This window comes from Lygodium microphyllum, chromosome 7, assembly GCF_053477565.2.
Source record: "Lygodium microphyllum isolate KBCC chromosome 7, Lygodium_microphyllum_v1.1.10, whole genome shotgun sequence".
NCBI lineage: Eukaryota > Viridiplantae > Streptophyta > Polypodiopsida > Schizaeales > Lygodiaceae > Lygodium > Lygodium microphyllum.
This window is the reverse complement of record NC_141141.1, coordinates 30,507,327-30,520,539: the sequence shown is the minus strand read 5'-3', so window position 1 is coordinate 30,520,539 and position 13,213 is coordinate 30,507,327. Positions and strand designations below refer to the sequence as shown.

The window sequence follows — 13,213 nt, the reverse complement described above, 5'->3', positions numbered from 1 at the left end:
CCCAGTTATATAGCAGCTGCCAGCAAGCCAGACAGGCTGACATGAGGATATGGCAGCCAGACTGCAAAATGACAGATTGGACTTAAACAAAGCTGGCTTTCACAGCAGGCATGTCAGCTTGGACCTGGCCTACAGACAGCTGCCTGACTTTACTACCTCCTTGGTTTATGTCCAGCCTCTAGGCTATCAACTTCGGATGATTGAATCCAACCCTTGTCCTATGAATTACCAGATTTGGAATTACATTTCAGCAGATCTGCTGCTGCTTACAGTAGACTCTGCTGAGTGCCTTTGTGCATTGGATTCATCCATTCCTTGGCAGCCAGACGTGCACAGGCTCTCAAGTAATAATAGCACTGAGTGCTATAGTTCACTTAATTCCCTTGGATGTAAGAAAATCATTCCTCTAGGCAGTCTAGCAAATGTCAAAAATCTGCTAAAATGCTCTCCATACAAGGGAAGCATCCCAGGTGTCACTCTCGAGCATGTGGGACATGTCAAAAACCTGCTGAACTGCTCTCTGGGAAAGGGGAACAGCAACATCCCAAAACCCTGAAGACAAGTTTTGGATAGACCATTCCTTCTTGGTCTTGGCATATGGGCAAACTATTGACAGCATACTCAATCACACACATCATCATTGTTGATGTTTTGTTTTATTTAAGGGATGTTAGACAATGCAATGGACTAACTCACCAACACAATGAGCTTTTGTAAGTCTTGCCATTAATCTAGTAGGGAAGGAGCTACACCTAAGTTCAAACTAATTTGCAATCTGTGTTTCTTTTGTCTAACTGTAGTCATGTTTCATTGAGGCAGGTTTAACAGGCTCAAAGAGAAATTACAACACCTTACTGATTTGATAGACAAATGCAAAGCAAGGTAGGCTGGTATATCAAACTCAAATATCAAAACTAAGACTTTCATATGGATTTTCAAGCTGACATTGCAGTTGCAAGCATCTTCAAAAAAACTGATGCCAAGAAGTATCGCAACCAAGCAGGTTCACTCAGGGTACACGATAGCCATGTTTGGAGGGTCTAAATATCACATTATTGTCACAAGCACCTCGAGATACAAAAATATACTGACTTGTTATACAACAATATTGTTTTGAATAGAAAAGCAAGATACTAACAGACTTTGACTTGAAAATACCTTCGATTGTTCAACATGAGTCCAATCAGAGGCTGAGAAGACCTTGCCAGCACAGCTCCATTGTCTGCGATGAAACGGAAGTGAGAGACTCGTAGGAACTCATAGCCAGCAAGAACTGTCAAAAACACTTAACAGAAAGGAGAAAGTCAACAAACCAGGGTGCTGCCAGCTCATAACTGGAAGCCTGCCCCGTGCTCGAAATGCTGCAGCCTGTTGCACTTCCTCGTCACTACAAATAGCAGATATGGTTATTTGCAACAGGCTCAATAGGAAAAACCAAAAAGAAATGTAACAAAAGGACAATTTTGAAAGTAAGACAAAAGTTCGAAGATCATTAACATATCCATCAAAAGGATAAATGTTTTCTCACCTTATTGAAGATGGAATGATGAACAAAGGAGGATATGTTGGACATAATGCGAAGTTTGAGTTGGCTTCAGTTATACGCCAGCAATGACTTGAACCCATTGTTTTCATTCCTAGACGGAACGAACCTCCAAATGACTTTGCACCAGAGGTCAGATTAAGGAGGCGTATGTATTCTGCATGAAGTCGTACTTGGAAATCTGTGTTCCTGAATTTGGCAGAACTATTTGAAAAGGCATAGAGATCCCACAACCGGGCAGACTTTATCATTCTCAGTAAACCATCGCAAACAACCCTCCTCTGCCATTGGTAAACAATGAGTTTCTTATTAATATATCCTCCACTTTAACTTGCATGCATGTGTATATGCAAACATACTCAAATACATAAATGCATTCATGCATCCACACATACCAATATATGTACACATACTTTTTTTGTGTGGATAAGCCCTCCCTCCCTCCATCCCTCCCTACCCCCCCCCCCCCCCCCAATCTTTCTCTCTTTTCATGAAGAATTTTGAATCACCGAATTGAAATAGTTACAAAGAGCCTTCTAACCAACCAAGCACACTGAGAGACAAACATAGAGAGCTGAAAGCCTACTAAAACCACAACGCTACAAGAATAGAAGAAGGGAATCATGAAGCAAGCACAACCGGGGTGATGTGGATGATATCCATCCGTGGAGCAGCCTCTCTCTCTCTCTCTCTCTCTCTCTCTCTCTCTCTCTCTCTCTCTAACCATAGTGACCCTTTGATTTCGAGCAATTACAAAACCGTCATGATCGTCCATACATTGGCCAAAATATATGGATTTATATTGGAGCATGAACTCAATGAGCTGAGATGTAGGGCAAGAGAGCACAAGGATAGGCAAGTTTCAAATATGGATAAACTGCAAGAGAGCCATTACTAAGGAGGGTCAAGACGAGAGAGAGAGAGAGATAGAGAGAGAGAGAATTATATTAACATTTGTTACACTTATTTATCCCCATGTGTGAACACACATTTTTGTGCGTTTAGGTGTGAACATCTTTTACACCACTTAGCATTAAATAAGGGTCAAAGGTATAGGTTGATACCTTAGCCTATATATTCAGGCCCTATCACTTGTACTTACATCTCAAATATCTCACTATCAATCTATCTCTCAGTTTGTGTATACTTGCAAGAGAGCTCTCTCTCTCTCTCTCTCTCTCTCTCTCTCTCTCAGTTTGTGAGAAGATTTATTTGGATGAGGACCTTACCCCAACACAAATAGCACATCGCAAAGAACACATGCCCAAGGTATTGGAGGCTCGCAAAGAGGGAAAGTGGGTTGTTTATAGGGACGAGTCATCATCACTGACAAAAGGGCTTCATGACGGTATGAGGCCTATGAGACACTTTGGATGTCAATATGAAATTGTAATGGAGCCCTACGCTTGGATGCTGGTTACTTTGAAGATAGCTTCCAAAACATAGATATAGCAATATACACAGAAACACACCAATGTAAAGGCAGCCAACTACCAGACGTACGAGGATACAGGTGGGAAAGTGTATTTCGTCCAACAGCTAGAAAACGAGGAAGCACTAGGGGTTCTGGAGATGTGGCCATACTATACCAGGAAAACCTCAAAGGCATAGTGCAAGTAATGAAAAGAGATGATGATGCACAATATTTATGGATTAGGATACATGCAGGAAGACCACGGGATATATTCATCGCAATATACTACTTTCCTCCTGCAAATTCTACCTATGCCACACAAAATAGATCAGCCTTTGATGTACTTTATGAGGATATCATGAGATATGCTAGCACTGGGGACATATTATTAGTAGGAGATTTCAATGCACGCACCAGAGATAGACTGTAACCGGTCTATTCACTGGAAAGGGCGGTAGTGTACAACCAAAATACATAAATGCTTTCACCCAATTTACAGTCGTCCACTTTACCTAAACTTAAAGACATAGAATCAAAAAGAAATACAGGAAGCTAGAATGCTCCTGTTGCAACACATACACCCTGTTGGCCCCTAAGTTAGGCGCCCCTTGTGGTATTTTTTTATTTTTAAAAAGAGAAAGTACAATGGGCTGTCTTTCACCTATTCTGGGTGAAATTTGACAACATAACAGTACAATTACTGACCTAAATCAAGTTTACCAAGAGGGGAAACTCTGCCCAAGTCTGAATCTTTTGGTTGGAGTGCAGAATTGACCATTTCAACCTGCTGTATTTACTGGTTCAGACCTGTTTTGAGACCTGTTTACAACTCATACTATTCCCTGTACTGTTCAGCCCACTGTAATTACTGGTTCAGACCTGTTCTGACACCTGTTCTCAGTTCATATTGTTCCCTGCACTGTCCTGCATCATCTGGGCCAAGTGCCCCTTGATTCTGACATCAATTGGGCTCTGAAATAACCTCTGAACAGTCCAGAATCAGTTCTGGTTTAGTGGTGTTTCAGACACCTGCTTGGTGAGATTACCACCCTCACCTGTCCCTACTGGGACAGCATACAACTGCTCCTGTTCCTGGAGAAAGGAGGCTCTTGCCTCACGCAAAAACAGCATATTCCACACAGCTGTACTTGAATCAGAAGAAAGGCCCTTGATTTTGCAGCATAACCATACTGTCAGGGTGAGAGAGAGTGAGTAGGAAGCAAGCTCAGCCCTCTGTGCAACATAGACAAGGTAGACCAGCTCTCAAGAGCTCTCCATCTGCAGCAATTCATCTTCCTTTCACAAAAATGAGCCCCCCAATGACCAAAAAACTGCACGCCAGCCCTCTTTAAAGAGGAAAGTGCACAAATTTGTGCCAAATGGCAGCACTGGAAGGTGTTTCCAGTTCTAGCCTTCCAGTCTAAAATTCTCCATCCTTTGTTCAAAATTTGACCGCGGCACAGACCAGAGGATTAATCCCCATGCAAAAACGAAGATAATGACGCGAACAAATTCTGAGGTCCAAAAATAGTAACTCCCTAAATTTTAGGAGTTGCTTCCATTGCATCCCACTAGTCTTCTGACCATCTTTGCAGACTAAGGCTACATCCAAATTTGTAATGTAGCTCAACTGAAAGTGAATTTCCACTGATGACCCCACATGGACTAATCTCTTGAAGATTTGTCCATCTTCACTTTGAACTAGTCTCTTCCAAGCTAGTTCTTCAACACACTTGTCCATATACACTTTCACAAGTCTCTTCCAAGCTTGTCAATCTACAGTGGCATCAGTCTCTTCCAGACTTGTACTAGACCTTGACTGTCCAATCTTGACTCACTAGACATTCCTGTCCGATTCACATACTGGCCATGCAACTCAAGCGTTTAGATTTCAAGAGGGATCCTTCCAAAAAGAAAAACCAAATAAAATATGTAATAAAGAAATCAACAAAAAGGTAATAGTTGTCACAGTCTTGTGACATACCTCCCTCTTGAAATCGCAAACGTCCTCGTTTGCATGAATATTATACATGCTTGCAGCTAACCCAGTGAACTTACACCTGGCAGCACAAGTACAACACATACATACTATCAGTCAACATTGTGTACTGAACACACTGTTAACACATGTATGTTCTAACTGTGAAACATGGCAGACTATCATCATGTGACTCCACATCACTGTTTCCAGATATAGTGGCCGGTACACCACAATGATATCCCCATAGTGGCAGATTCTCATTTTATGACTCCACATCACCCTGACTAGAGATCTAGTGGCCAGTACATCAAAATGATATCCCCACTGAGTCAATTCACAAAATACATGCCCGATCGAGTAACCATTGTTACAACATGTATTGAATCCAATAGAGGTAAAAACTGTATTCTTACAAGCAATACTTACTTCTTTAGCACTGAGAAAACCATATGGACACAATAAGTGTTAACCTGTACAAAATCTGTTTCTGTACATATTTTCTTTCTTGAGCAATTGTCACTTTGACAATCTATTTCAGCTTAGAGATACAAGGAGTCAAGGTTGGTTGCAAGCGAAATGCTTCAAGGTAAAGTTCCAACACATAAGGTGACTCTGCAAGTTCACCTTCGTCCATCCACTTAGCATCTATAGCTGGATAGTTCTTGAACTTAACCAAATACCTTCTAGCAACTTTGTCTTTCACTTTCCTTTCTTTGTGTGCCAATACCTGTTCTGGAACAAGAATCTCATCAAGTTCCTCGACTTCGGGCTGTTCCTCAGCTGGCATATCTTCTCGCACATCACCCACATAAGGTCTAAGAAGACTTACATGGAAAGCATTATGAATCTTCCAATTGTCAGGCAATTTCAGCCTATAACTGACATCACTAATCTTCTCTATTACTTGAAAAGGCCCATAGTATCGCATACTAAGCTTAGTGAAAAGACTTTCCTTGCCTTTCTGCTTCTTTAAGCATGCCTTTTCAAACCACAACAGTACCCAACCACCAAGTGAAAATATCAATTCACGACAATGATGATCAGCAACTTTCTTTTGCTTTGCCTGAGTCCTTTCAAGGGCATGCTTAACTTTCTAATACATTTCCCCCATACTCTGCACATACTGATCTGCCTGAAAGATCTTATCCTTTATATGCAAAATGGGAGGAACCTTTTTACCACCTTCAACAATTTCAAAAGGGGCTTTGCCTGTTGACGAATGCACAATATTATTGTATGCATACTTGACCAAAGGCAAATATTGCTCCCACTTTGACTTGTGCTCTGACACATAGCACTTAAGCAGATCCAAGACGGTAGAATTTGCCTCTTCTGACTATCCATCAGTCTGTGGATGAAATGACGATGAGAACTTAAGCGTTGTGCCCCTGTTCTCAAATATGCCTCTCCAGAATAGGCTTGTCATCCGTGGATCACGGTCACTAACAATAGACTGTGGAATACCATGATACTTGAAGACATTGTACATAAACAAACGTGCCATCTGATCTGGTTTTATCTTCTTCCTGACAGGAATAAAATGAGCCTGTTTGCTAAACCTGCAAATAATAGTCCATATCCCATCATTTCCTGTCTGTGTCCTTGGAAGATCAAAGATAAAATCCATAGCTATGCTTTCCCATGGTTTATCCAGAATAGCCCTGGTGCTTTTTGCCTGTCAAACTTGACCTTCCGACAAACCAAACACTGCCGCACAAAAGCATCCACATCTCTTCTCAAAGTAGGCCAATAAAAGAATGTCTCTACTGCTTTGACTGTTGCATCAATACCACGATGCCTTGCATACAGTGGAGAGTTACTCTCTATCATAACTTTCCGTCTCAACGACATAGTTACACATAGTCTACCATGCATCAACATGAAACCATCCTTGAGAAGATAATGCTCATGATGTTGTCCATTGACAAGCTGATTAAAGATCCTTGCAAAATTTTCATCATCAGCATACTGTTCCTTCATATCATCAAGCTCATGATGATAAGGAATTGACACAGCTGAAATTTGTGGCTTCCTTGACAAAGCATCAGCCACAACATTCTTTTTGCCTTCCACATACACAATCTAAAAATGGAACATTGACAAAAAGTTTGCCCAACACATATGCTTTTCTGACAGCTTAGTCTGAGTTAAGAAATAACGTAATGTCTGATGATCTGTCTGGACAACAAAATCTGCCCCAAGTAGGTAGTGTTTCCAACAAGAAAGTGCATGAATCACAGCCAGCAATTCTTTCTCATAGACCTGCATAGTCTTCTCTAGCCCTTGCAAGATTCTGCTTTCATAAGCCACTACCCGGCCATCTTGCATTAACACTGCACCAATGCTATTGCCACAGGCATCACACTGGACAACAAATGACTTCCTAAGATCTAGCAGAATGATCACTGGACTAGAAGTCATCTTTTCTTTAAGAATATGAAAAGCTGAAATCTCTTTCTGTGTCCATTGGAAAGAGACTCCTTTCTTTTGTAAAGCATGTAAAGGTGAAGCAATCTCTGCAAAATTGCAAATGAACCTCTTGTAGTAAGAACACAAACCCAAGAAGCTTCTAACATCATGGACAGTCTTCAAATCTGGTCATGTTCTAATTGCTTCAACCTTAGCAGGATCCATTCGGACACCATCCTTTGACACTATGTGCCCCAGGAACTGGATTTCTTCCAAGAAGAACTCACTCTTCTTGCCATTGATAAGCAACCTATTACTGCAAAGCTCATCAAAGACTGCTTTCAAGTGTTCTCTATACTCCTGTTCATTCTTTGAAAAGACAATCATGTCATCAAAGAATGTACCAACAAACTGCCTGTATGGACGAAAAATCCTGTCCATCATTCGATTAAACGTAGCAGGAGCATTAGTAAGTCCAAATGGCATTACCAAGAACTCATAGAGACCAAAAGTGGTCCTAAATGCAGTCTTATACACATTCTCTTGCTTAATCCTGATCTGATGGTATCCACTCTTCAAATCTATCCTGCTGAAAATTGACGCTCCTTCCAAACGGTCAAGGATATCGTCAATTCTTGGAATGGGGAACCTGTTCTTAATGGTACTCTTGTTCAACGCTCGATAATCTATGCACATGCGCCAAGAGCCATCCTTCTTTTGCACTAGGAGCAATGTGAGCAAAAGGGAGATGAACTTGGCTGAATCAGCCCTTTTTCTAAGAGCTCATTCACCTGGCTCAATATCTCTTTCTGTTGGGCTGCACTAACCCTATACGGAGGTCTATTTGGTGGGCTACTGCCTGGCACCAAATCTATTGCATGATCCTCAAACCTCTCTGGTGGCAACTGTGATGGTAATGAGTTAGAAAAACAATCACTGAACTGAGACAAGAAAGCAGACCTGTCTCTATTTAACATAGAGAAATTTGACTCATCATTATCCTTGACATCACGTGCAAAAATCAAGTACGCAGAAAGATGATTCTTTATTACAAATGTAATGGCAGAAGCCGATACAACAGGTACAGACTCTCCTTTAAGCTTCACATCAAGCACATGAGTCTTTTCCCTATGTTCCAAAGTCAGTGTCTTGTTAAAGGCATCCAACACACCATGCTTTCTGAACATCCATGGCATTCCCAATAAGACATCACAGCCTTCAAGTGGCATGATATAAAATTCTTCTGCATCAACATAAGACTGTACATGAAGACGCAGGTTTCCAAGAATGGGTGTCACAGACTCTGAGTGGCCACGACATGCCAACCCTGCCTCTGTTGTGTAGCCCATCTCATCTGCTCTGATGCCCAAAGTAGAAACCAACTTTGGTGAGATAAAGTTTGCCTTAGCTCCAGGATCAAAGAAAATAAGTACATGTTGATCCCTAACTTTACCCCAAGCTCTGCAAAGCTCATTAGCATCCGAGTGTGGCTTGTCTCCTAGCATATCTAACACTAAACCTGTTGAAGGTTTGGGCTTCTTTCCTTTCCTGTCCTCTTTATCATCATCAACTGATCTCTTATTCTTGTCCAGACAATTAGACGCAATATGACCAGTCTGCTCACAGATAAAGCACTTCCTCTCAACCATGAAAGCCTTTCTCTCTTCAAGAGACTTGCGTACAAAAGGTTTCTTCTGGTCCTTTGACTGCTGTCCAAAGGACTTGGCTGGTTTCTTCTTGAACTGCCAAGGTTTACCTCTGCTTTGAGAATTCTGATAAACCTGTTTACCAAATGGATTCTTTGCTGAAAATTTTTCAGATTTGTCCTGTTTAATGCTGCCCCCAAAACCACTTGACTGTCCCAACAATAATGCATATCCTGTGGTGACATTCTCAATTAACTGAGTCAAAGTGGTGACCTTTGTCTTTGTACAATAATTCCAGAGTTCCTTGGGCAGCCCACAGCAATATTTCTCTATCTGCTCGGTCAATGGCACAACCCTGTAAGAAGTGACTGGAAGTAAAGCCTCCCAAAACTTCTTGTTATAGTCTTCCAAATCCTTGCATTTAGATGCATCCAAATTGTGCCAAGCTGACATAACATCAATCTCAAATTCATTGGTCAACCAAGCAGAAGCATATACTTGCTTAAAGTAAGTCCAAGTGGCAGGAGCCTGTCCTTGCATCAACAATGTACTCCACCACTGACTAGCATTGTCCTTAAGAAAAGTGGCAGCTTTCCGGACCTTAGAAGGCTCTGTAAAGTTCTCTCCTGCAAATGCGGCATCAAACTGCTGTAAGAAGGAGAGAGCCTTAGTCCTATCTTCAAATCCTCGAAAGATGTCAAACTGTACAACTGCACCACCTTCCTTGTATGGCTTTGGCTTCTCATGAGCCATCAAAGGGTCCGTAGGATATGCCTGTAACATAGGAACACTAACAGGTGGCATAGGAGTTCCCTGACCACTGACTACAGGGCTTGTAGACACAATACTTACTTGCTGATTTTGATAACCAGCCATACCAAAAGTGCCCTGTGGCATGCCAAAACTGCCCTAAACTCCCTGAAATCCAGGCCGCATGCCTATATTACCATACATGGGGTTTGGCATAAAACCCTGTGTACCCCCAAACACTCTTCCTGGTACATAAATCTAGTTTCCAGGTGCATAACCAGCCATACTCTGAAATACAGATCCACCTTCAAAATATCCAGGATGTACAGAGGTCGGCGGGAAAACCTGTGGTAAAGCCTGAAAATTGTTTCCCTATCCCTTTAAACCAACATTTAGCTACTGTAAAGTGGCGAACTGAACTAGCAATGCCTGTGTAGCTAGCGTTTCCACCACCTGTTCCTGAACAGTCGGAACCAATCTTGGAGTCTCCATTGACTCCGCAAGCTGCCTTGGTGTTTCCACTGAATCTGCAGCATGCTTACCCTTATCCTGGACCTCTACTGGATCCGAAATCTTTACAGATTGCCCCACTTGCTGTAAAGGAAGGGAGGGCTGCAAAAATGCCAAAAACCTCGGATTCTGCATCACTTGAGTAAACATACTCACAACAGCAACTAACTGAGTCTTGAAAATGTCTTCATCCATAGAAGAAGCTGTAATAACTTGTGGCTCAACCATAACAGGAGGAGTAACAAACTGTGGAGGTCTAGAAGACTCTCCCACCTCATGAACAACAGGGATCTCTTATGATGCAGACGCTTCCTCTTTGGTGTCATCCTTTCTATCAGCCATAATGCACAATTCTGTATCTTACACCCAAACAAACCCTCGCTCACTCTTAAGGGAAAAAGTGATTCGATCCTGGCGATGGAACCATGTAACCGGCCTGTTCACTGGAGAGGGCGGTAGTCTACAACCAAAATACATAAATGCTTTCACCCGATTTACAATCGTCCACTTTACCTGAACTTAAAGACACAAAATCAAAAAGAAATACAGGAAGCTAGAATGCTCCTGTTGCAACACATACACCCTGTTGGCCCCTAAGTTAGGCGCCCCTTGTGGTATTTCTTTATTTTTAAAAAGAAAAAGTACAATGGGCTGTCTTTCACCTATTCTTGGTGAAATTTGACAGCATACCAGTACAATTACTGACCCAATTCAAGTTGACCAGGAGGGGAAACTCTGCCCAAGTCTGAATCTTCTGGTTGGAGTGCAGAATTGACCATTTCAACCTGCTGTATTTACTGGTTCAGACCTGTTCTGAGACCTGTTTACAACTCATACTATTCCCTGTACTGTTCAGCCCACTGTAATTACTGGTTCAGACCTGTTCTAACACCTGTTCTCAGCTCATATTGTTCCCTGCACTATCCTCCATCATCTGGGCCAAGTGTCCCTTGATTCTGACATCAATTGGGCTCTGAAATAACCTCTGAACAGTCCAGAATCAGTTCTGGTTTAGTGGTGTTTCAGACACCTGCTTGGTGAGATTACCACCCTCACCTGTCCCTACTGGGACAGCATACAACTGCTCCTGTTCCTGGAGAAAGGAGGCTCTTGCCTCACGCAAAAACAGCATATTCCACACAGCTGTACCTGAATCAGAAGAAAGGCCCTTGATTTTGCAGCATAACCATACTGTCAGGGTGAGAGAGAGAGAGTAGGAAGCAAGCTCAGCCCTCTGTGCAACATAGACAAGGTAGACCAGCTCTCAAGAGCTCTCCATCTGCGGCAATCCATCTTCCTTTCACAAAAATGAGCCCCCCAATGACCAAAAAACTGCATGCCAGCCCTCTTTAAAGAGGTAAGTGCACAAATTTGTGCCAAATGGCAGCACTGGAAGGTGTTTCCCATTCTAGCCTTCCGGTCTAAAATTCTCCATCTTTTGTTCAAAATTTGACCTCAGCACAGACCAGAGGATTAATCCCCGTGCAAAAACGATGATACTGACGCGAACAGATTCTGAGGTCCAAAAATAGTAACTCCCTAAATTTTAGGAGTTGCTTCCATTGCATCCCACTAGTCTTCTGACCATCTTTGCAGACTAAGGCTACATCCAAATTTGTAATGTAGCTCAACTAAAAGTGAATTTCCACTAATGACCCCACATGGACTAGTCTCTTGAAGATTTGTCCATCTTCACTTTGAACTAGTCTCTTCCAGGCTAGTTCTTCAACACACTTGTCCATATACACTTTCACAAGTCTCTTCCACACTTGTCAATCTACAGTGCCATCAGTCTCTTCCAAACTTGTACTGGACCTTAATTGTCCAGCCTTGACTCACTAGACATTCCTGTCCGATTCACATACTGGCCATGCAACTCAGGCATTCAGATTTCAAGAGGGATCCTTCCAAAAAGAAAAACCAAATAAAATATGTAATAAAGAAATCAACAAAAAGATAATAGTTGTCACAGTCTTGTGACATAGACAGAGTGACTTTTATATGCATGATAATGCCATGTTCAATTGGCATAGCAGCGGATCATGCTATTTTGACACTCATACTCTCTTGTGTGCATATGAAACATGAAACACCATGCCTCCCTAAACATCCCAAGTACTACTTTACAAAAGACACCTCACACATCTCCAGTGGTTCTCTGCAGACCAATTTACATGCATTGGACTTGAGTAGATCGTTGGAAGAATGTACAAGGGATTTAGCAGAGGCCATACATGGATCAGCCATGTATGCATTCCCACACACCTTGCCCTGATGTAGACCCACACGATCTACTGCTCCCCAAAATAGCTAGTATGATGATGAGTGTAGAGTTACACAAGCTTGCCTACAGAGTAAAGTGGAGCTAGGCACTCAGACACATCGCGAAGCAAAGGCATTTTTCAAACGCCTTGTGCAGAAGAAGAAAGAGACTACTTAGCGAAAGCAAAAGCAGAGATATATCAGCTATTTTTGAGGCGGGATAGCAAAAGCACATGGAAGATGTTCCATGAAAGACAACCCCCCATACAGATTACATCACCAAATGCGTGGCTTGACTATGGGAGACAGCTGTATAACCTGCCAGGACAGCCACCTATGCAGCCCCCACAAGCTTGTAGGCCAACACAATGGTCATTCTTCACATGGAAAATGGTTAGGGATGTGATTTATAGATTACAAAATGGGAGGGCACATGATGAAGATGGACTAGTAGCAGAACATTTCTCACATGCTTGTGACATATTAGTACATATGTTCAATAGAGCAGTATGTGAACGTTTCCCTATGAGTTGGTCAAACAATACTATAATCCCACTATTAAAAAATGATGATCCCCTAATTCCTAGCAACTACAGGACTATTATGATCGGTCATACTTTGGCCAAGATATATGGATCTATACTAGAGCATGAACTCAGTGAGTGGGCTGAAATGCAAGGCAAGAGAGCACAAGGACA

The 13,213-nt window shown here is 42.0% G+C and overlaps 1 protein-coding gene across 3 annotated transcripts in view; it reads right to left on the bottom strand.

Moving 5' to 3' along the window:
- LOC148033315 (phosphatidylinositol-3-phosphatase myotubularin-1-like) overlaps window positions 1–13,213 on the bottom strand; it is a 244,047-nt gene that overhangs the window by 188,705 nt on the left and 42,129 nt on the right. For all 3 annotated transcript variants that reach the window (XM_087681221.1, XM_087681219.1, XM_087681218.1), the window contains exons 8-10: window positions 1,529–1,824; window positions 1,314–1,387; window positions 1,159–1,222 (exon numbers count right to left, since the gene is read on the bottom strand). In XM_087681221.1, coding sequence (XP_087537347.1) covers window positions 1,159–1,222; window positions 1,314–1,387; window positions 1,529–1,824 — 434 coding nt within the window. The remainder of the gene's footprint in view (window positions 1–1,158; window positions 1,223–1,313; window positions 1,388–1,528; window positions 1,825–13,213) is intronic.